The sequence below is a fragment of the Ambystoma mexicanum genome, chromosome 13 (assembly GCF_040938575.1).
Source record: "Ambystoma mexicanum isolate Mex_15411 chromosome 13, UKY_AmexF1_1, whole genome shotgun sequence".
Classification (NCBI taxonomy): Eukaryota; Metazoa; Chordata; class Amphibia; order Caudata; family Ambystomatidae; genus Ambystoma; species Ambystoma mexicanum.
Genome location: NC_090938.1, coordinates 200,965,896 through 200,991,150, shown reverse-complemented (window position 1 = coordinate 200,991,150; position 25,255 = coordinate 200,965,896). Strand labels below are relative to the sequence as shown.

The following is a 25,255-nucleotide window of genomic DNA, read 5'->3' as shown; positions in this document are numbered from 1 at the left end:
GATGGGGGTGGCTGGAGTGTGGATCGTGATTGGCACTTCCTCTTCACACTTGATCATTTATAAGTTTATGGTTGAATATCCAGTGAGACTTGTACAACAAGGACTTAAAGAGTTGATCTTGATGATATTAATGAAAGAATCAAAAAGCTTGAAAGTGGAGAAGATACCTGAGGAATTGTGTTGTTGTGAAAACAGTGAGATATTTAAAAGCATGTGGAAGGGAGCCCCTGTGGATTGAAAGTTAACTATTTGGAATCCTTGGGAAGGTAGAATCCCTTTCCAACCAAGAGCTGGAAGAACACTTTTTCGTTGATGCTGACATCCCTACACAGTTTTAACAATAAGATGTGACGGCAAGTATTGGTTTTGGACTCAGACAGATAATAACTTTGGAATTCCTGAAACAGACTGTCATTTGTTTCAGGTAGGTGGGGGACATCACACCTTTGCATAGAGCAAGATAGGCTTCTCCCAACTTTTTTGTGCTTTTAAATAAATGTTTGTAGCCCACATTTTCCTCAGTTGTCTGTGTCTACTTCTTGATGCCTTCACATTTCTCTTAAAGGAAAAGCATTCTATTCACCAGACATTACTAGTGTACATGGTAACATGTTCAAAACTTCATTCAGAACTCCATGGAAGTTATTTTAATACTTGAGACATTTGATTAATGTCTGCAATGGAGGATGCTGGAGAAGGATGTGGCTGGGGAACCAGAGAGAGATGGGACAGCATAAGAGTCCACAGCAAAGACCGGTGGTGAACTTAGAAGGGAAGAAGTTGGTGATAGTAACTGGAGTGGCAGAGATGGTATGGGATCAGGAGAAGGTGATTAAGGAGGTGTTGAGTCTATAGTGGAAGGAGACTGGAGACCAGGAGATAACCAGGTGGTGGGAGTGACTGATGTGGATGAGGCAGTGACTACTAAGAAGGGGGTAGTACAGCAAGTGGCAGTAGAAGGGCTAGACGAGATCCAATTTCCTGGAGGAAGACTGAGCATGAGGACTACTCAATTTGGTGGACATGGTGGCAAGAAGAGCTGAGCAAGGTGGTACAGAGGAGGTGATGCTAAGAAGAGCAATGACAGATGCTGCGGTGGTGTCAGCGATAAGAATGCAACAAAGTATTAGTTAGGAGACATTGAAGGACAAAGAGGAGGAGGAGGTGATTACAAACACAGAGGAATTTTGCAGTGAAGAATATCAGAGTGAGGTGAATAATATAGTGAGGATGACCTGTCTTTCAAGGACGAGATAATGAAGGCGATAGAGTCTTAATGTTGAGAAACTGCGCCGCTAATAAAGAAATTCTTAGCGAGACAAAGACCTGGGAAAAGATTATTCAGATAGAGCAGAAAGGTTCTGGAGGGCCAGATCAGGCGCTGTGCAGGCCAAAGTGGTATGATGCAGTTCCGGTAGGGATTATGGAGCTTAGGTGTAGCTCAGAGAGGAACCGGAAAAGAACAAGAAGCTCTGCAGAGCAATTTGGGATGAGCCTTTTGCCTCTTTCCTGCCTGATGCCGTCACCATCTGGCAGGCGAACTGCAAGTTTCCAACATCATACATTCGGTTAGTTGTTGGTTACAGACTCCAAAAAGCCCACATCGTGGCTTTTTTGTGCAGAAGAATAGGGTTTGGGATAACCTTAAGTGTGCAATGCTGAAGTGTGGGGATGAAACCGCACTGGAACCTGTGCAAATAAAACTCTGTGGAATTGTAAAGACTAGAACTGTTGCCATAGTGGCCAAATGGCATGCCATTTGCATGCCATTTGAGATTTGTTCGCTGACAGTGTACTTAAAAGACTGCTGCAGAGATGCCCCAGAAGATCCTGGCACTGCTTTACTGATTCTGTTCTGTTCCCTTTCTGCTTCATCCCTGCTTACCGTTCCTGAAGAATCTTGGCTCAAGCTCTTCCTCTGGCTTTTCTTGCGGAAACGTCCATGCCTGCAGCCTCTGGTGCCCTCCTGAGGCCTCCTTTCATTGCTGGACCTGAAGTGAGAGCCCTGGCTGCTTGGCTGGAATAAAGTGATTTGCTGATGCTACACCAAATCTCCTCCAAAACCCGTAAACCCCACCTTTCTGAGGCTATTCTCTGTCGGTGTAACAACCTGATTTATGCTGAAACTGTGTCTCCTTCTGAGCCATCTGTTATCTGTTGTTTAGGTTAGCCTCTGTACTACCCATCTCTTTGTTACTGCTATGCCGTACCCTCCCCGTTGTGGGTCACTTAGAAGAGGCCCCCTTTCATCCTGGACCAGTAGTTCTGTTCCTAGCACCATGAATATGCAATAAGAACCAGATTCCAAGAGCCATCTAGCCATACTCATCCTGGTTGAATTCAGAACCCTAAGTCGCTGAGATTTTTTCCTCGACCAATCTTAAATTAGCCCCCGATCTTCCACCCAACATCCAATTGCAAGCCCTTTTCTGGTGGGTCGCTGGGCTCAGTGTGTAGCTCATCTTCAGTGCCGGACCATAATGAAATCCTTCAGTGGGCTTGTGGTCCACTCTGCAGTCATCCCTCCGCAGGCATCTGGTCGATCTGCTTCGCATCCGATGAGGACCCCTCTACTCCCCAGCTGGATGGTTGCCACCATTTACATTCATACGACCTATATCGGACACATACTTACTTTTTCCACTGTAACCACAAGTGAAATATTGACTTTATCCCATGGGTACCTATGTACAAACTTTCTAGAACTTTTAAAACACCTTTAAAGAACTACAGACTGCTATTTACCTTTATCCCGCCCGTGTCCGATAGTTCCCCCTTTTGGCCCTTTAGTTGTTTAAGCATTCAGAGTAATTTTACTACTGACCTGTGATTCTATATGTCATTATGAATGATAACCCGCTGAAACTCACTCATCTAAATCATTATAGCTCAGATAGTATTATAGTAGTCTGTACCAATCCCCTTTCTACTCATTTTTGTTTTGATGAAGGTCTTTTCCGGAACTTTTGCTGTTTTAGTGTGCTGTAACTAGCCTCCACTATGCCCTACTTCTATGTTAGATTCCCTTTGCTACAAAACAACAAAGAGGTCATCATCAGGACGTCTCACAAGTAAATGCAGTCCTCTGGCATAACCTAGGCTAACCTGAAAGATAGAAAGAAAGAAAGAAAGAAAGAAAGAAAGAAAGAAAGAAAGAAAGAAAGAAAGAAAGAAAGAAAGAAAGAAAGAAAGAAAGCAGACTAAGCTTAGGATAGGGGCACTCCCCTGTACAAGTAACTTAGTGGTGGCTTGTTTTCTGACCCCCACCAAAGAGTTCTTATGGCTTCTTACCGCTTTAGCTTTGTAGAAAAGTTCCAAAACAAAAATGTCTTTCCCCTTGTCCTTGGGGTCTAAAGAATGTCCTCGTCATATAGTCCAAACAGTTTTTAACATATCCCTTTTCCTGGGATGTACTCTGTGGACCTGTTTAGTTGAAGTTTGCTCTTTGTCTCTTCTGGGTGGCCACAGTCTTAGCCCGTGATGGGCTATGGGCCTTCTCATCCCTTCTATGTTTATCACTTTTCTCTCCCCCCTTCCGGAGTATCTTATTCTCAACCCATCGTGGGTTAAGGGCCTGCTCAACCCTGTTTGGTTTGTTGCTTCTCTCACCCCCACCTGCGGTATTTGGATTGTTGCCTTGTGTGGGTTATGGGCTTGCTCCGCACTGTTTGGTTTGTTGCTTCTCTCACCCCCACCTGCGGTATTTGGATTGTTGCCTTGTGTGGGTTATGGGCTTGCTCCGCACTGTTTGGTTTGTTGCTTCTCTCACCCCCACCTGCGGTATTTGGATTGTTGCCTTGTGTGGGTTATGGGCTTGCTCCGCACTGTTTGGTTTGTTGCTTCTCTCACCCCCACCTGCGGTATTTGGATTGTTGCCTTGTGTGGGTTATGGGCTTGCTCCGCACTGTTTGGTTTGTTGCTTCTCTCACCCCCACCTGCGGTATTTGGATTGTTGCCTTGTGTGGGTTATGGGCTTGCTCCGCACTGTTTGGTTTGTTGCTTCTCTCACCCCCACCTGCGGTATTTGGATTGTTGCCTTGTGTGGGTTATGGGCTTGCTCCGCACTGTTTGGTCAGTGGCTTCTCTTACCCCTTCTCTGTATTTGGATTGTTAGCCCTATGTGTGCTTTCGGCCTGCTTAGCCCGGTGTGGTCTGTTGCTTCTCTCACCCCTTTATTGGGTGTTCGGGTTGTTATCCCCCTTCGGGCATCGGGCCAGATCAGGCCGGTGTAGTCTGTTGCTTCTCTAACCCTTCCGTGGGGCATTTGGATCATTAGCCCCCCTGTGGGCTTTGGACCTGTTTAGGCTAGTGCAGTCAGTTCCTTCTCTTACCCCTTCCTGGGGTACTTGGATCATTAGCCCCCTGTGGAAAATCGGGGCATCTCCGACCAGTGCGCTCTGATGCTTGTTTTAGGGTTTTCAGGCCGTTAGCCCCTATGGGCTTCGGGCCAGCTGAGGATGGTGCAGTCTTTTGCTTCTTTCAACCTTTCATGAGGTATTCATGCTTTCAGCTTTCACAAACCTCCAGCTGCTCCTCAGTTGCTGCTGTAGACCTGTGTTAAAGCAGTTTTCTCTGTAGGTGGTCCCTTTGCTTTGCTTCAAGCAGTCTGCTGTTCCCCTGTGCGTCTTCCATATCTGGGTTTCAATGTCGGCGGACTAGGATGCTAGTGCATCTTGTTTCGTTTGGGTCTGCTTAGTTCTTCCGCAGTCCCCGTCTGGTCAGGACTCCCACCTTCTCAGGAGTGGCAGCGCTCTGTGGGCTGCCGTTGGCCTCCACCCACCACACTGACTGCGTGCTTGTCAGCTCTTCCTGTATGGGAGCATCGCCCTCTTTTGCGTGTCCCCGCATGCTGGCGTTTCTCACGTTCTGGCCGACTCTCTCCTCAGCTGTTGGATTCCCGCTGTATTTTGTTCCTCCCTGGAATGGAAGGGAAGATTCCATTGGCTGTGGTTTGCACGAGGAGGCGACAACAAATACAAGAAACCAAGCAATCTACTTTGTAGAGGCCCTGTGCATGATTGCCCTGTTAAATTCCCATATAATCAGCAAACACTGGGGACTCTGAAGTGAAGGGAGGAGGGATAGAATACTTACTTGGGCATTCTTTGTCCACAAAGTGGAGTTCACACCCACTGGGATCCTGCTTTGCCTGTCCCCTAGGGAGGGTATTGCGTGGTGGACTCAGCTCTCTTGGGGTGGCTCTCCTTGGGGAGAAGGAGAAGGGACACATTCCCTGGCTACGTCACAATATTTTTCAATATGTACTGTGTGGCTTTTTGTTTTCCTCTTGTGTTGAGTGAACTATGCCTTGATTCAAGCCGTCGCCCCTCCAAACAAGTGAAGCCAGACTCCTGTGTCACATTACCATTTAGGGAGCATGGACTAACATGGTGGGCACCTAGTGTAGACACTAAAGGTTTGAACCACTCCACAGCGGGCTTTAGAAAAACCTCCTTATCAGTGTTAGGCAATCTTTAAAATGGAAGGTAACTTTGCCCACTCACCTCTGCCATACTAAGTTTGTCCTATGCTTTTGATACTATTGACAAGCAGTTATTGTTACAGGACAAGCAGTTATTGTTACAGGCTGGGCGAGTTTCATAGGAATCGAAATAAACCAATTTACATTAAATCCTGTTCATCTCACTGAAACAACATTACACTGTGACAGAGTCTTCACATGTGTCTCTCAGCACCTGCAATTACTTGTGGACCTGTTTAAAGATCTGCCGGTTCATATCCTTCCTAATGCTGGCTACATACTATGCCAGAGCTCACCAGTGACCCAATTCCATGCGTAAGAAAGCCATACCAGTCTTGTTATTCTTGGAATTCTGGTACTTGTAGTTCAGTATTTTCCTTTTAAATTGTAATACTGTAATTCCCCGTAAAGACTTTGCTTCTGCGTTAGTTTTTGCTTTTTGCCCAGCAGCACCCGGAGTTGACCGGTGGGGCTGCTCATCTTGGACCTTGGTTCTTCATCGCCTGCTCATCTTGGTTCCTCCTCGCTTCTCCGACTGTTGTCATCCCACTGTATCCGATGATCTGAAAAGCAAAGCAACATGTGAAGGATCCCATTCTGTTATTCGACCACTGCTCGTCCCAGTGCCTAGGGCACTCACCTGCACACTGAGTTCTGCTCTGTTCCTTCTGCATCTCATTGCGGTGTCGGCCTTCGGTCACATAGCTCCTTTGAAGAAGAAAGACAAAGACATTGTGAAAGTACGCTCAGTCACTGTACAGAATAAGTTTGCAAGCACAACAGGTTTGACACCAGTGTTTAATCAAGACTTACCCGTTCACCGTCGTATCCTGTGTGTCGCAGCCAGCTTGGACCATGCACCTTTAGTGAAGTAACTGGAGGCCGATACGTACCTGAGCACTGCGACCGTAGTCGCAAACATCACAGTGAGCAGCGCTCGCTTCGCGCCAGCCAGCCAGCCTAGGCTCTGAAGAGGAGAAGGGGTCAGAGAGAGGGAGGGCAGAAGGGAAAGCCTGGTGCTTATACTTACCCTGTACTTACCTTTAGGTCATCCTGACCCCCAGAATGATACATCCCAAAAGTCCCGAAACCACCCAGGTCCTTCCCAATCTCACAGTCCCCTGGGAGTTAATCTCCAGTCGGCCAGTGGGGGAAGGAGTGGCTGAGGCGAGCGTCAGGGTGAAGGCACCCAGTGAGGGGGCTACACATCAGTACAGAAAGGACCGGGCACTCCTGCAGGGCACCAGAAGCTCAGAATCAATATTCTTCTTTATTCCATCAGTCAGAACTCTGGAAATGACTGATCGGCCGAGCAGTAATGCCCTGGGGTTTTTCCAGACTGAACTCATAGGAAGTCTGTAACGTGGCTGTTAAATTCTATGACAAGGCTGGAGGCGAGCATTATGCTTCAACTTCTTTTATTACTACACCTCATCAGTTTTAACAAACTATGACAAACTAACAACATTTCTGAAAATGTCCAAAAGTGACTTTTCTTTCTTTGGACTACAACTCCCATAGTCTCTATGCCATCTCCATTCCATCTCCATGCCATCTCCATGCCAGCTCAGCTATGAACACATCCTGTCCCTGAGCTCCTCCTCTTCTTTTACTGCTCTTCAAGCAGATAAGTACTATTTTGTCACATCTTCATTATATGATCTCAAATGTCATTTTGTAAGGGTATTTACGAAAGAAATGCTATGCAGGGACATAAGCAGTATTACTAGCCTTAGCGCAGTTCCAATTGTGAGGTATATATATATTGTATGCATACTCATATACGAAGGGCGGAACGCCATCGGTAACACGATTAGAATTCAGCAAGTTAAGTAAGTAATTTGCTATTCTCCACGGCGGGCGGCCCGTGCCCTATTACCGGCATGTTTGGGGTTAGGTGCCGCCGCGGTACTCAGCGTGTAGCTGAGAAGCCTTGGCTGTGTGAGAGGCAGAAGAAGAGTGCTCCGGCCCCCACCCGTGGGGAGGCGGAGCCAGAGCCTTTTCAGTGCTGTGGTCACATTTCAATCTGTGACACAGCGGTGAAGGAAAGCCGTGCCCGGCAGTGATTATCCCGTTCATATCTACAGCGTTTCAAAGGGATATATTGCATTGTTACAATGCCGCGACGCGGCTCAACATATAAAGAATCAGCTGAGAAGCGGATCAGTCCGCAAGAGGGGAATAAATCCCTCCTCTTACTAACAAGGTGGATTTTGGCCTTATCAAGCACACAAAGCCTCGCCTGAGAGGCAGCCTAAAACCATTAAACCTTATTCAGGCAGTGAAAAAGATAGTAGTCCTGTGCAGCCACAAGTATACCATATAAAAAAAAGAAGAAAAGTAAGAAGAAAGAAATAAGAATAAAAAGAAAAAAATGAAAACAATAAGAAAGTATACAGGCATCAGACCAAGTGGCGTGGGCGTGCCAAGACACCGTCACAGGTACCAGGCACACAGCACACTCCCGAGGATGTCGGAGTTCGAATGGAGCAAGGAGGAGCAGTTCCCAGATCTCGCTGCCAGCTTTAAGGAGGTGCTGGGAAATTTGCTGGTCGATGCAGTGGCTCAAGAGTTGAGACCCCTGCAAGAAAGGCTGGAGACACTTGAGGCAATGCTGAACCAGCCCAAAAGGTAGCATCAAAGAGACTATACACACGCCCACGGAACCCTCAGAGAGAGGGTCTAAGGGGAGTACTCAGGCCCGAAGAGGAAATCCTCTTGCGACCCCTAGGGCTCATGGGATGGGGTGAAAGAAAAGGCCCCGGAGGTTTCCAATGCCATCGCAAAGCTCAAAAGAAGCCTATTTGCAACGCCAGACAGTGCCAAGCCTCACGACCCCCACTCCAGGGGAAGAAGATTGTGAAGAAGATGACCCAGACTCGGAAGATGAGCCAGCAGAGGGAGACCTCTCCTCACAGGAGGGAGAGGAGACAATAGAGAAAGATTGGGCTAAGCCCAGTGGGGGAAAGAGAACCTGCAAGGAGAACATCTCGAAGAGGATCAGGAGTACATGTTTGACCCAGATAGCATCCGGAACCCAAGATCCTCGGACTGGCAACGATCTCCCAGAGTAGCGCAGAGCATGACAGTGAGGTTGAGGAAGGCCCTAGACAAGGAAGTTAGACAACGCCTACGTGCTGAATGTCCTCGGCCAGACCTTCCCAGGAAGGTGGTGGAGACCCCCGAGCTGGATCCTGAGATGCTGACACTTGTGTCCAAGACCAGTAAGGACCCCCGCAAGGGTTTCGACTGTTCGTGTAAGAGCTGCCAATGGAAGGTGCTAGATATAGCAGGCCCTCTCGCAAAGATTATGGATCTAGCAGAGAGAGCTAGAGCTACGCAGGAGGAAGTGGACCCCGACGCCTTAGCAGGCTGGGAGCAGAGAGCCGCCTGCCTTCGGGGGAACGCTAACTGCGCTATTGCCTCAGAGAGAAGAAGAGGTCTGCTGCACAAGATCGACTCGAAGCTGAGCGACCTCACTTCATACGAAGCAGGAGAGGCAGCACAAGGCCTCCTTTTCAGAGAAACGTTTTGGAAGGAGATGGGCCGATTTGTCGCCACTTACACATCATTGGAGAAGGCGCAGGCCTCCATTGGGAAGATATTCCCGAACATAGCTTTTGCCGGGACCGGCCGCTTTAGGGGTCTTTCCGCTGGTTGCAATCAAGGAGGGAGAAGACCTCCCAATCCCAGAGCACAGTACTGGGAAAACAGACAGCAGGATGCCTTCTTCCCAGCCAGGGGACGTTTCCCCAGAGGATGCAGAGGAAGAGGTTCTGGCCGAGGCCAAGGTTTTACACCAGGTGAGAGCAATAACTTACCCTACTGTGGGGGGAAGACCAATATGTTCTGGGCAAACTGGCGCGCGCTTTCCAGCGATGCCTGGATTTTACACACCGTAAGAGTCCTGCAACTAGAGTTTATGGAACTGCCGGTACAGTAGCACTGGCCCCACCAGTAGCGCCTGGCGCACGCGGACCAGGGGTGCCTGGACCACAAGCTATCCCTGCTAGCACAGAAGGATGCCATAGAGAAGTGTCCAGCAACCCCCAGCTTTATAAACAACAAGTTTCTAGTGCACAGAAAAGAGAAGGTCCGGCCGGTGATAAATCTGAAAGAATTGAACGGATGGATTGTTTACCATCATTTCAAGATGGAAGGCATTCATCAGCTCAGAGACTCCCTGAGAGAGGGAGATTGGCTGCTGAGATTGGACCTGAAGTATGCCTACCTGACGATCCCAGTGCAGGAGAGCTACAGAACATTTCTAGCTTTTCTCTGGAACAAGCAGTTCTGGCGATTCAAGACGATGCCCTTCGGGCTTGCGTCAGTGCCCTGAGCCTTCACCAAATTGATGAATCCAGTGGTGGCAGCGATTCAAGAGAAAGGTATAAGATTTATCATATATTTGGATGATCTATTACTCCTGGTAGAAGACCGAGAAGCACTGTGTACCAGACGAGATAGGTACAAGTTTTTCTCTGTCCTTGGGGTTTCTAGTCAACGTGGAGAAATCGGACACCACGCCGGCATAGAGGCTAGAGAGGCTAGATTTCCTGGGATTTATCCTAAACACCAAGAGAACTACTCTGGAGCTTCAAGCCTGGAAAATACAGGATATCAAGAGGAAGATCAAAGGATGCCTGGGGAAGCAGGTGATTTCCTTCAGAGTCCTAGCAAGGATAGTAGTACTGTTAGCAGCCTCCATTCAGGTCCAGTTCCAGGTCCTCTACCCTATCGAGTGCTACAGAGGTTGAAGATAAAACACTTGCAGTAAGGCTTGAAGTATCATCAGCAAGTGCCATTGCTCCCAGAGTCCATCACGGAACTGGAATGGTGGTTGCAGAATATGGACGCTTGGAATGGGCGTGCCATTTTCAAACACCAGTCAGACTTGATCAGAGAATCGGATGCCAGCCTTCTAGGCTAATGGCAACATGTGGAAATCTGCAGACTGGTGGCAAGTGGAGTGAAGAGGAGATTCGTCTTCACATAAACTGCCTAGAGCTTCTGGTGGGATCTTTCGCAATGAAAGCGTTCACGAGAGACAAGGCAAAGTCATGCATCCTGCTGAAGATGGACAACATCTCAGCAGTCCGATACATAAATAACCTAAATCACCTAGGATGAACCTGGTCCAGGATGCTGGCCGATGTGGCAAAGGACTTTTGGCATGTTTGCCTCCAGTCAGGGTTGTCGGTGACTGCAGAGTATCTGCCCGGAGTGCTGAGCGTAGTGGCCGACTGGAGCTTGCAGTACCTTACGGACTCCAGCGACTGAAAGCTGGACCCGACAGTGTTTCAGATGCTGGTTCGGAGGTGGGGTCCAGTGCACATGGATCTCTTTGCGTCTCGCCTCAATACGCAGAGAGCCGATTACTTCAGCTGGAGGCTAGATCCAGGAGCTCGAGGAACAGATCCATTCCTGCGGAGCTGGTCGAGCGGCCTACACTATGCCTTTTCTCACTTCATGATGATGAGCAGAGTTCTAGCGAAGTATCGGAGGGAGAGAGCAGAGTTAATTTTGGTAGCACCGCTATGGAAGTCACAGGTGTGGTTCCCGACCCTGATGGAGCTCGCAGTAGACCTACCGAGAGCGCTCCCCGAAGGAGACCAACTGCTCACAGACCCAGCTGGGTCGTGTCATCCTCTGAGTGTGAGAGGGACACTCCCGCTCATCGCGCACAGGATATCACAAGACGCTGGGTGCTGCCAGGCATTTCGGTGCAGGCTGCAGAGCTTATTGCAGAATCCTGGGCTCCTTCCACTAGGAGGAGCTACACCGTGGCTTGGGCAAAGTGGACTAGTTGCTGTAAAGGGAGAAGTCTTCATCCCATTTCAGCCCCTGTAGCGGCCATATTGAACTTTTTGACACAGTTATTATAGGACGGGAAAGCCTTTCGTACCATAGGAGTGTACAGATAAGCAATTTCAGCAAGACACATGCCTGATTGAAGGAGTGCCAGCGGGGGAACACCCGGCAGTAGTAAGACTCAACAGAGGAGCTATGTTTAAAGTGCAGCCAGTGCCTAGATATAATACATTAGGGGACGGGACAGCAGTATTGCATCTGTAGGAGAGCTGGCCAACAGACAAATACGTGTCCCTTAAGCAGTTGCCAGGCAAGCTGGCAATTCTGCTTTGTCTCGTATCCTGTAAGCGCACATCAGATGCCAGAGTGCTGGAGATTAATAGGAGATCCTTCGGGCCGGAAGGAGTAACCTTTTGTTCAGTAGTGAAAAGGACTAAGACAGGGACCTCAACGGTTCATATTCCTTATTTTCCGGGTAATACGAAGTGGTGTGTAGTGAGCTGCATTAAGGAATATGAGAGTAGGACAGCGGAGAGCAGAGCAGCGGGTACTACCCAATTACTCATAGCGTGTAGAAAGCCGTTTCACACAGTGACAAAAGCTACCATTGCTAGATGGGCCAAGGAAATGATGCAGGCAGCAGGTATTGACTTGAGAAGGTATGGAGCTCTTTCTGTAAGAGGGGCTATGGCCTCCAGCGCCTTCACGAAAGGAGTATCATTGCAAGAGATTATGTTGGCAGCAGATTGGGCTAGTGATCATACTTTTAAAGAGTTTTACTTTAAGCCGACTGAGAGTCTAGCCGTTACAGTGTTGGGAAAGCTTTGAACAAGCATAATGCTCGCCTCCAGTCTTGTCATTGAATGAAGATTACCCTTGCTAGCTGTGCAGGCAGTATTAATTCTATTAAAGACTAGGAGGCGAGCATTAATTTTCCGCCCAAGCATGTATTGTTTATTATTATGTTTGGTAAAATGATAACAATGAATGGACACCACCCTTATGTTCTGCTTTGTATCTTCTTTAGGAGAGGAGCAGAAGAATAATTGAGTAAGGAGGCTAGTCACCAAGGTTCGAGCAGGCAGCCTGAAAAGTATTAGCGCTCCAGTTTTGAGTGGAAGAAGTCTTTGCGCTGTTGGTGGGACAAAGTTGTGGAATTTGAGTGACAGTTCAGAGCACGTAAAAGAGAGGAGGAGCTCAGGGACAGGATGTGGTCACAGCTGAGCTGGTGTGCAGATGTACTACAGAGACTATGGGAGTTGTAGTCCAAAGAAAGAAAAGTCACTTTTGGACATTTTCAGAAATGTGGTTAGTTTGTTATAGTTTGTTGGAACTGCTGAGAAGTAGTAATAAAAGAAGTTGAAGCATAATGCTCGCCTCCTAGTCTTTAATAGAATTAATACTCCCTGCGCAGCTAGCAGGGGTAATCTTCATTCTGTATGAGTGTGACTATCGAAATGCAACAAAAAGAAGTGTTGATAAGTCAGAAATGTCAAGAGGGATTTATCAGAAATCTGTGATTCTTTTTTTATAAGGCTCGTGGCCTGGCAGCATCAAGGTTTTCCTGGACAGAACCGCGTGCTCCCTTGCTGCTACTGCTGTGCTTGCTCCAATTGCCTAGCTTTGGTGTGAGGTCTTCTTAAGGTGTTAAAAGCAACCAGTCTCTTTGTAGCTCGTTCTATATCAGAGGGGAAGTGAGGATTGGTGCTTTCACAGGCTCTATAAACCTACAGATCAGTTAAGTGCATGGAAAAGTCATGGGAGAAGATTATAGCAACACATAAGTGCACGATATGAGAGACGGGCAAAGGGGCAATATGTGGGTATCCAGTGAAAATTTCCCAAGGCGACGATGTTTACTCAAATTTAAATCCTGACTACACTCAAGCATTTCCCCAAATGTTCTAGTATTTGAGTTTAGAAAGGTAAAAAGCACTACTCTTAGAATATGTGTGAAATGCTTTTTTGGAATCAGGGAATTAGAAGCCGCCTCCAGTTTTAGGTGAGATTTCCACATAGTGGCAATATGTGTACAATCAACCATATATTAAGGGCAAAGTAGTTTGAGGCCTAGGAGGTATAAGGCCATAATGTTCCTAGTACAGATATAGGTACTTTACATATTATGATCAGGCAAGTTCATAAAAGGGAGCCAGTGTCATGATCCGAATTGGAAGGCTTGCTAAGGAGAAAAGTTTTGATTTCCTTCCAGATCACCAAGCTATTTTCATGGATTTGATGGAATTGAGTGTTCATTGTATGGATTCTGCTGCCAAATTATTTTTCTTGTCTGTTACAGCCACAATCCTCATGGAATGTGCCAATCTCATTGCTATTAATGGGAGACCCTACGTGGTGTAAGGTACCCTATACTTTTACTCTAAAAAGCCTTGTATATGAGGCAAAATGTTTTTTAACGTTGAAATGACCGGACCATTGAAAATGTCACATTCCTGCAAGGCATTCAGAAGTGTGAGGATGTACCGGAAGAGGGACTTCTTTCTGAGACTTCTTCAAACTACTCTAGTTCAAGATGAGTTCTACTACTCCATCCGTTCTTTTAAGTAAAATGTCTTACATTTGTTGGTCTAATCCCTAATTCACATCAGATATTATGGATTGTAAGTGTTTGAGGAGATTTTATGCTATGTTTTCCCCTCCTTTGCTCTGCCCTAGTGTTGCCAAACCAGTGGTTAAGCAGGAGCCAGTGTCCCAAGAAAAAGTAATGGAAGTTCTCCTAAATGCTGAGAAGAAAGACTATGAAAAGATCTGCTTCCAGTACGGCATAACAGACTTCCGTGGGGTGCTGAAGAGGCTGCAGCAGATGAAGAAGGACAGAGAGGACCAGCAGGCTAAGGTGAGGTTGTCAAGACAATGCTGCTGCAAAATGTACTTACCATGGAGTTGTTTGCTCTGGTGTAATGAAAAGCAAAAAGTGTTGACTGATGGCTGAAAAGGTTGAAGAACAATAGTTATAAGAGATCAAGGTAAACCTTTCAGAAGTCTACTTCGGACAACCAACAAATGAAATGAACATGGGTCCAAAGGATTACTTTATATTCAAGAACTGTTGTTCATCCGAGGCAGTGTCTGCACCAAAATATTGATGTATTGAGAAGCAGACTTCTTGTCCTTCTACACCCATGTTTATTCAAAGCCATTTACAAAACAATTCTTTTATCTGTTCACCTTTGAAGAACATATGGTCAAGAAACCCTTCGGTCTGGATTTATATGCTTGTTAAATGATCCACAGAACAAGTAACCAATTCACCTTTCTTCCTGGTCTGATGGTGTTTTCCTCTGTGTATGTCAACCCTCCGAATATTACTATAAGAAAGATACTATCTAAAATGTGTTCTTATTTCTTATAGAATCGATCAAGTGCATACTGATTTGTTTTGATATTTATCAGAAACTATTTCAATCATTTACGTTAAATGATTTTTATTAACATTTAATGAATATCAGATACAAAAGTATGAAGAAAGATGATGATAAACTATAATGTACAACACCTGGTTAAACTGAAAGTTATTAAAAACATTGAACAACTATAAGATTCAATAATTTTATTAATATATGATAAGGTAAGTTACCATGAAATTACTCAATGCCTATAGTGTGTTAAATATGAGCAGAATATATGGACAAGACAGATAAAAAATAAGAAGAAGGGAAATAATTAATTTGTAATTTTGAAGATATATAAATACAGTTAATATCGGTAGTAATTATCTATTACTAAGATAACTAGTGAACACATTTCATTTATTAATTAATTTAGTAATGCTATCACTAGAGTATGCACCCAATTTTCCTTTCTACAGATAGAGGAAATAAAATTCCCCCCCTATCACATATGATAATTTATCAGAATTCTTCAATTTCGAAGAAATAAGATGAAAGTGAATACAGATAAAATGATTAAATAAGCTTGTCGAATATATTATACCCATATATGAGTTAATAAGAGTTTCAATCTTTACATTAGCTAACATTAGTGGTTCAGGAAAGTGAACAATATCTTGTAAGCATTTCCAAAAAATTTCCTAAACAACATATACAAATTTATACAAGTCAAAATGGAATGTATAAAATCTGCTTTTGGGTATTGGCATGTCCAGCAGAGGTTAGGGGTGTTTATAGAAAGTTTAGACATTCTCCTTGGGTCGCGGTAAGCTCAATGTAATATTAAAAAGTTGGTTTGAGTTAATTTAGTGACTACAGATATAATAGGATATTGTTTCCATAGTCTTTCCCAGATATCAGTGGAAAGTTGTATACTCCAATATATCTCTCCCATTCTTTTATTGTATTGGTACTAAATAGGTTTCTATCATTTGTTTCTTCTGTGCCAGTATTACCAGTGGGTTGCCGACGGACCCGTAAATATTTACCGGCGCCTGACTAGCCGGTAACACAGGGGTATCACAACCCCGGCCGTCCGGAAAGTCAGGCGCCGGTAAATTGTAATTCCCCATTCCCATACAGTCCATTAGGACTGTATGGGAATGGGGGACACGGAAGCACTGGCCGGGCAGGGTCAGACCTGTCATGCACAGTGGCTCCTGCAGGCAGACATATCCAACTTGCCAATAGATGAGTTGGTGTTGACTTGGCCATTGGAGTCTGGATGTTGATTAGTAGTATTTACATTTGAAGAAGATGTTACGATTTTAGGCACCGTTTTGGTCGTGGTGTGACATTCAGCTGAACTGGGCACATCAAGCCATCGGGTATCTTATTTGTAACCGTATATTTTTTAATGTGGGTTTGACATTTTGCTTCTGGTAGCTGCTGGACTATTCTTTTCACTTTGGTTTTTGTTGCTGCTATTTTCAAATGTGACCAATTTGGCCATTTTCATTTTAGCCATTGTTGTTGTATCAGTGTGAAGGTGCTCACTGTGTTCCGGTGGAATATGAATCTCCTTATAATCCCAATTGACATAAGGGTCAGCAGTGTCCTGGATGAAAGGGCACTTTGCAGCAGTATGAGAGCTATAATCGTCCATCTGATGGCGAGAGTAGCAGTTTAGGCTGTTTTTTCCTCAAGGGTTTTTCAACTAATTTTGGCTCCACAGATTTATAAGGCTACAATGGGGGTCATTAAGAGGTAGGAGGTAACCATTACGCTATTAGCGGCATGGCTAGACCCTTACCGGGTACCGGGTTGTGGTTCCTTGAATGAGGAATTACGGGTCATTCCGACCTTGGAGGGCCCGGTAATTCCTCATTCAAGGAACACGGACCCGGTAACTCCCCATTCCCATTTGAGCCCCCATAGGGCTCAATGGGAATGTGGAGCATGCTAACAACGGGCCCGTTAATAGCGGGCCCGTTGTTAGGATGCTGGGCTGCTCGTGGGACCCGTAAAACCAGACATCCTTAACGGGTCCCGCAAGCAGAACTCGTAATGAGGTGGTAATGGGTTGACAGCTCCGGCACCTTTACCAGCGCCGTTAACCCATTACCGCCTACCTCGTAATGACCCCCAATATATTTTTTGCCAATTCCTGAATTATGTCGAGGAGTTTATTCAGTAGTGTTTTAACTCTCAGTTGATCTTTGGCAAGTGTAGCTAGTAAAGGGAAAAAGGCATTTACTTTGGCAAGGATGACATCTATATTTTTGGGCACGTTGGTATCAATATGCCAGGATGCTTCCGCCCCAACAGCATTGGGTTCTTTATTAGCCCTACTCGATTTGTGAAGTTCAGAAGTGTCCAAAGATGAAACCAGGGCTACCAAATCTGGTGAATTAGACACATTTATGTCTAATAAATCCCCCTCAGGATTTTGGGTAATTGTGATTTGCTCACCACCCAGTGAGGCGCGCTGCAGCCCCTCCACCAATTTCAATAAAGAGTTGTAGTTATCAATGATGTTAGAGGGTGTTTGGTCTAGTGTACCAATGGAGGACATCGATGATGTTCAATTTCTTTTGCCATGCCTGGTTGGGAAAAAGCCTGTAATTGCCGGTTGTAGCTTGTTAGGGGTTTTAATTGTCATTCTTTTTGCTGTGTAGGCTTCCATTTTGGAACAATAGTTTGTTTGCAGTGCCTATTGATCGAGTGTTTGCGCTGTGCAATGTAAATTTACGAGACGCACAGTGCTTCATTTGTGCTGATAACCAATTCAACTAGTTAAGTAAGTGGAACGAGAGAGAGACTGGGGAGTAACTTTATGTTGAAAGCCGACTCAAATTGTCCTCTCAGTGCACGTATTAATTGGGCTTACAAGTTTGGAATGATAGTAAATACAATCAGCCTTCACTCACCGCAGCGTAGCGTCTGCACGATCAAGGTGGGTACTGGCAACCAGGAAGTTATAGACCTCTTGGTGGTTCATTTAGTGACATTTATCCCACTTGGCTCGACTGCCCAGGCTGCCTGTGAAATCGTACCTCGGCTTGAATGAGGCTTTTAAGATTTTAAAGAAGAGGTCTGTGAAAATGCCAAGCCAGGCTGCCTCACACATGCGACACTCCACAGGCTGGATTAGATCGACAAATTTGTCAAAGGGAGATAGTGAGTATGAGGATTTCACTTCCCATTATTTTATTCAGAATAGTATCAACAGGCTTAAAGGGCTCAGCCCTGCAGTAGCCTTGATGATCAGGTACTCAACGCTGCTCACAAAGTCTGCTTCCTCCTGTTTCTCCGCTAGTGACTTCCACAATTCCCAAAGACGTCAAAGACCAAACACCACCAAATAGCCTCCGCTTTGCCAATGATATTTTATTTAATTCGAAAAGTTTAGTGAGCATTTCTTTTAATGTACCATCATATGAAATATTGTAATGAGCTATTTCCATTGATTTAATAGAGTTAAGTAGATCACTTGAGATTTTTTTTTTTTTAATAGCAGCAAATTGTTTAATAAAACCTCTAAATAAGGCCTTAAATGAGTCGAATTATTATGAACGGAATTGTCAGCCGCCTGTTTGTTTTTAAAGAATTTCATTAAAAAGTCATTCATTTTTTTAATTAAGTCTGGATCTTCTAAAACTTAAGAGTTAAGGTTTGGTGTGACATAGTTAAGGGACGAATTTCAGAATTTTGTAAAGCAGATTTTAATGGTGAATTAACAAAGATCTAGTCCAGCCCTGAAAAAGATTGATGTGGTGGGGAAAAGGAATTGCATTCTTTTAGGTGACAACACCTCCATGAGTCGAACATATTGAGAAATTCTTTTTTTGTGCAAAAAGCTTATTCTGGATTTTGAATTGGCAAAGCAGGTATTAAATTAACGATCAATAGTAGAGTCACAATTATGATGACATTGTCCACAAACGATTATTCAATCAGTATATCTTCCAATTAATGTTAGTTTCAAGTCATTCCAGAAGAAAGAATTAGGAGCAGTAGCACATTGATATATTCACAATTGTAACAAGAAGGTTATTAATGATCGCTTTGATAATAATCCAACAGCCGTCAGAATCTTTCTCTTCCCCAATTCGTTGAAAAGTTACTTGCTTGTTGATTAGGGTTTAGACTCCACTGTTTTTCCAAAGAACCAATGAGAAAAATACATAACCTATCCATGATCTTTCCTGTTTTTTATTTTCATTTTCTGATTCTAGCTGTGTTTCTTGAATACAACCATGTCCATTTTAAATCTAGACAGCAGAGACAATATTTCTTTGCGTTTGACTGGATGATTAAAACCTTTGACGTTCCAAGTTACAATTTCAATACTCATCCCCGGGTCCGTGCTTAGATACCTCTGGGTATAAATTGTGTTATAAATAACCAGTTATTATTACTATAATATTTATATCTTATAATGGCCCCAAGGTACCCTTGCTACTTTGTACCTAATGGACACTTAGAATGTGAACTAAAAAGAAGAAAGCATATTAATTGGTTATTCTTGCAATTTAATCATTTTAATAGCTGCTTCATTGGCTCTATCCATGCCTAGTGCTGGTCCCTTTGTGCAGTCAGTGTAAACTGCTACAAAATGTGCATTGTCAGTGCTCTATCAGTGTTTTATTAATGCAGCAGTGTGATGACCTCTTCCAGAAGTGCACTGTTAGTGATTTAGGACATTTGCAATTAACTCTGGCTTCAGCAGTGTCGGATCAGAGCGATAGAACCACAACTCTTTTAGCTTCCATTCAGCTGTTCTCTTCCAGTGATAAATGCCGCTTAGTAGTGTAAGCCCCCTTGAGCAGTGTCTTTTAAGTGCTAAACTGCTCCGACCATGTGATTATGTTTTTCTCACAGCTGTACCCCCTTAGTGAAAACAAAACTCAACAGGTCAAGCTTAATTAAGCACTGCTGCCTCACTGCTTCGGCACTCTGTTCAAGCTATATCAAATACTGTAAATTAGAAAGGGCAACTCAGGCTTCCACACTGGCTTATTAGGTTTGAAAATTCAGTGTCGAGATGCTGGGGTCTGCAGCATTTGACTCTCCTGATGTTTTGTACCATCGGCCCTGCCCAGGAAAGTCAATGATGAACGATTAAGGAATAAGTAGTCCAAAACATCTGGAAGGCCTCAGGTAGCAGGTACCTGGGTTTTATAAGGATTTTCTGGTTCTTACTTACAGAGCAGTCAACCCAGCCACATGATTTAATTTTAAGAGAAAACACGACAATGCCTATTTTTCTACAGAGACATATATTCTTACTTACTGCTTGGTTAGTAGTAGGTCTAAGGAGTGATGCTTTTGAAGGCACAGTCATGTACCATTTGTAAAAAGCACAGGACTATTCTAATATTAGCAACATGAAAATGTCATTCATACCTTGTACAGTATTTGATGCACCCAAGAACATTTCATCGTTAAAGTGTATTTAGATAGTGCAACTGGTGATAAGTAGGTTTTGAGTTTTTATGAAAACTAGGTATTACTAAATTAGCAGCGCTAGTGAACTGATTTTTTTTTATTGGAGCTAATTATCTATAGGGTTTCCATCTTGCAGGTTTTTATTTTACTTCTGGGGTGTTTTCAGAATCTGTGTTTACCAGTTTTTTCCTATTTGCCCCCTTCAACAAATTGCAGATAAGTTTTTTTCTAGTGTAAACACAGAAATATTCATTTATTGTTTAATTGCCTGCATAAGTAGGATAATGTCTCTTGGAGCAGGATGTCATGAACATTTACTGGAGATTAAAGATGATTGTACAGGAGAATAGCTCAGGGGCAACACGCTCACCTTGGAAACAAGATGAAGCGGAGCAACACAGGTTCAATCCCAGAGTCCACGCTTAGAAACCTCTGGGTATTAAGCGCGTTATAAATACCCAATTACAATTCTTACAATACAATTCTTCTTACAATGTGTTTATCCAGTGATATCTAACATTACTACAAGTCAAAATTATCGTACTTAATCAAACAATACCTTTTCAGGGAATCCTTGCCCTTTTCTTTCTTCCCCTGAAGGCGTTGATCTGTGAAAATGACCTTTCCACTTTGTAGAGACTTCCAATTTTAGCAGATAAGGCATAGTGTGATAAAAGGATTTGCCTGGGAGCACCGAGTTCGGTGGCGATAAGGGTTAATTTGACTGTCAAAAGAAATACAATCCAAGCAAATAATAACTGTTTCTCAAGTGCTGCTCACTAAAAAAGGAGAAGGGAGTCTCATCAATGTACCCCCTAAGGCTTGATTGGAGGGGATGAGCAGGCCAAAACTGTTTGATGGATGCAGACATATTAGGGGATCCTATAAAAGAATGTTGCAAAGGCAACACAGCAGGTTAGGTGATTGTTGCTGAGATGTTATATGTTCATACCTTCCTGTAAATCATATGGCTTTTTTCCTATCCCTGCTGGAACATGTGCTGTCAAATGTGTTTTTTGACTGGGGATGAGCACGGCTCGCTAGCTTCACTCTGTGTGGGAACTTTTGCCCCCTTAGCGAAAATCAAAAGCTGCCACACATGAATATACACACAGTAAGTGAACATATATCTTAAAGTGAAATATACAAATGTAGTTTAATTGACCGTCTCCTTAGAAGAAAGTATGCAAGACAAAGCAGCATTGGGCTTTTAGTTAAAGAAATGAACACCAGAGAAATAACTCAAGGGAGGAAATGTTCCAATAAATATGCAGTCAAAGTATGATGATTAGGCAACTAACTTGTGCTTTCTGTTTGCTTTCAGAATTAAATGCCCATTTGTATTTCTTCACACGGAAAGATTACAACCGTCTTGTCCAAAACAATGGTCCCTTAAATGAGCCATCATTTAGAAATAGCATTTTCTTTCTTCAAGAAGAGCTTTAAAATTTAGGAGCTAAGTGGCAATTAAGGGGCCTGCAGCTTCAGATGGGCGCTCGGTGTGGATGCTCGAGAGAGCCACAGAGGGTTGGGAGGTGAGCGTAACAGCGAAGCCTCATGCGAGCCTCATTCATGGAAGCCTCACACAGCTTTCCTTTTAAAGCCGACAGGCAGATAACACTTTTCAGCTCTCCTCCAGTGAGACACACATACACAGAGGGTCTGTGGCCACAAGCAGAGACACTAAAAAATGTATGTCAGACCATTTTTTGTAAATAGATGTATTTGTCAGTGGTCAAGGGCCATTTTCAGGAATTTTAGCCAGTTTTAAGACGTGAATCGTCAACCACAAAAATGGCTCAAATTTCTCTATAATTCCTCAAAATAGCTCTGACCACTGACAAATACAAATATTTATTTTGCAATGAAACCTATGTAACATTGAATGTGCAGTGTTTTTAATAAAGCCAGGGGACAGGAGGGGAAGCAATGGAAGAAAACAAACAAGCATAGGGGAGTAGGATCCTTTTCCTTTTGTCTGCCAAGACGCCTCTCCAGCCACACCTTCAGCCCCAAATTTCCTCCTATCACTGCCCACACTAAGGCACCACTGGGATAGGGTGAAACAGTGTTTTTCAGTTTAAAACCTAGGAAACACTTTTTCTTCCAGGGGTGTTTTTCTGGTTATCGGATTTCACTGAAAACAGGAAAGACTAATTATATACCTTTGTAAAACTTACAGCAGAAATACTTTGACGTGTTTCAGTCCTCACAAAGACGTAAGTACACACTTGTTTTCACCAGGACATGTACATGTAAATTCTTAATTCTAAACATAGGGTTTGAAATTGAGGTGATCTGGGTGCTATTTAGCTCCTGTCTGTAGCACAAAAGAGCCTGGTAAGCTTGACACCAATGGGTACTTTTGGCACCCGAGGCAAACTGATGCTGAGGAAACAGACCTATAATACATTAACAATGTGTGTTTGGGACAATATATAAATAAGCATTAGTCCACATCTATATGACATATAAAGCATAAGGAGTCATAAAGATGTTTGCTGCTTAAGTGGAAGTTAGATTTGTGGAAAGTTATGTACTAGCTCCTCGTTCCCCAGTGGTAGCTCCTGATGACCGATTACTGCTGGATACCAAGGACCGACTTTTAGCTGCTTTTAGCTCTTACTCATTCAATCTCAATTTTGATCTCTGTAAACATGATAAATTACAGGTAGAGGATGCAGAGATGTTTACACAATGTATGAAATCCATTCACCGTAGAACTTGGTGATCTCCATTTTCTTTTGCAGAACTTGAAATATTTCTTCTAAAAATGGGCCCGCATAAGAAGGCATAAACAAACGCAGCCTTATGTATTTTCAAAATTGTATAGTATTGCGCTATTCATGAAATTCACTGGTGGTGCTGGTTGACTGTGCAATTTGTGTCATTTTCAGTACGTCACTGCTGTGTCCAACCTGAAGCACATAAAGGTGAACTCTGAAGGAAATGGAGTTTTTGAACTTGAGATGGAGCTGAAAAATCCCAACAGCAAGATCTTCTTGTACAAGGTAATTTAAGGAGATTTAAAACAACGTTCTTCCAACTGTGCATTGCGTAGAGGGCATACTTACCTTTTCCTAGTACCAGTTGGAAATCCTGATGCATACCATTACGAATGTTTGAATGTATGTGAACATATTACCTCCCTGACACCTTAGGTGTATGGGAGGTGAACCTAGGGACCGGGGTGGTTGGGGAGAATCCTTTCGTCATCGCCATACCAGGAGCATCGCTGGATTGGTAGTGAGGATAATAGGTCTGCTGGCCATTTAAGATAGGCCCCACTGTCAAGAAACACTTAGCATCCTAGGCATCGAAATTGCAGAAAGTGCAGTAAGACCAATTAGTGGTGCAGTGGTAGAGAAACAATCCACACGCGTCTGCCTCCATAACAGCACAAGCTCTGCTTGCTTACCACAGAACATTTGGTGCATGTTTAAGGTTGGCCAAGAATTAATTATGCTGGAATAAGTTTATATAGGCTAGGACTGTGGAAAGCGGGAGGCATATGATGTTAAAGTTAAAACATTAGGAGACAGCCACATCTTGCATTAGCAAATAGAATCCTACACATGTGCTTCCCCTCACATGGAGCCTGGCCCAGGGGGATGGGACCAAGGCATTTAAAAGGAAACCGAGGAAGCATATGGGTTTGGGCATGTGGAGAAGAAGATGCGAGTTTAGTGGAGGGTGGAAAATGAGGGAAGTGATGGGAGAAGCCAAGGAAGTGGTGGAAAGAGTAATATATATGAAGGAGGTGGTGAATTGAGGAGCAAAGAAATCAGTGGAAAACCTAAGAAGTTAGTGGTGAAGAGGAGGAAGTGCTGAAGAGACGATCAGTTGAGGATGTGGTGAAGAGAGTAGAACAAGAGGAAATGGTGCAGAGAGCATAGGTAGAGGGGTTGACGAGAGAAGCAACGGAAGAGGTGATACTAAGATATGAAGAGCAATAGAGGAGGTTGTGGAAGGAGGAACTGAGAACAATACATTTCAAAAGACCAACAGAAGCGAGAAGAGCTCGCCGAGGGAAACAGGTTCCCCACACCTAAATTGTATGTGAGAGAGGGAATGGGGGAAAAGGCACTTGTAAGGCCATTGAGGGGAATGGGGGAAAAGGCACTTGTAAGGCCATTGAGGTGGTCCACCAGGAGTTTCCTAGATGGGAGGGCAAGTGATAGGGTTTATGAAAAAACCTTGAAGGTATGAGTAGACATTGGGGCACAAGCAGGACACAGAGTGGTCTGGGAGCCCATGGTATTAGGACTCTTGGTCTTTGGGAAGGTAAACACACAGTGAGCAGCCTCCAGTGCCTCTGACATAGCCTACCTCATGTCCTGACTCAGCCACGAATTATTGAAAGCCAAGGGCTGGCATCCTTTGTGCTGAGAATCTTGCAGGCACATGTCAGCGCTGGGTATAGTTTTGTTGGACGTCCTACGTTGCTGGCTTGTCACCAATAAAAAAATTGAGCGGAAAAAGACAACCCTATGAAACCAAAATGGAAGATCTGTTTCTTTCTCTTAAAAGAGTGTGTGTGACAGAGTTTCCTGTAGACACATTGAACAACTTATTTTACTGAGATGCCAGGCACTTCAAAAAGCTTGCCATTTTGATAATTGATTTGGGAACAGTTACTTTGGAATGTACCTGAACCCTGCATAAGAAGAGCATAGGACAAAGTGACCATTTGGGGGCACTTGTGGGGAGTGAAAGGTGTACCCACCAGAGTGGAGAAGATGTGATTTAGGTTAGCTTTCCTTATCTAAGTTATCTTCCCTGACCCACTCAAACATGTTGAGAAATCCTGAGTAAACATATTAACTCAACACAAAGTTATTCTGGTCTTACTGTCCCCCGAGCACATACCTGCACGTTCAATAAAACCTGCATCTTAGAGTGTTTCAATGTGCCCATCTAATAGCCTTTCTCAATTATGTTATGTTAAATGGTTCTTGTATTACTTTGCCAAATGAAGGGCTCCACGGCCGAATACTCCCCCGTGGCCCCTGCCATTATAAAACTGTGGGATTGTCACCTGATAAGATCCTTGAAGATCTTACTTTGAGGGCATTGCTTGCATTCAGAAGGTATGAAGGGGGGACCGGACCAAGCTTGGCTAAGCACAAGTATTTATACTTCACCTGTTTCAGCCAGATGA

The 25,255-nt window shown here is 44.1% G+C and overlaps 1 protein-coding gene across 1 annotated transcript in view; it reads left to right on the top strand.

Annotated features, from left to right (window-relative positions):
• Nucleotides 1-25,255, top strand: part of IGFN1 (immunoglobulin like and fibronectin type III domain containing 1) — a 299,446-nt gene that overhangs the window by 133,723 nt on the left and 140,468 nt on the right. The window contains exons 7-8 of the mRNA XM_069633640.1: nucleotides 13,970-14,150; nucleotides 22,992-23,105. Coding sequence (XP_069489741.1) covers nucleotides 13,970-14,150; nucleotides 22,992-23,105 — 295 coding nt within the window. The remainder of the gene's footprint in view (nucleotides 1-13,969; nucleotides 14,151-22,991; nucleotides 23,106-25,255) is intronic.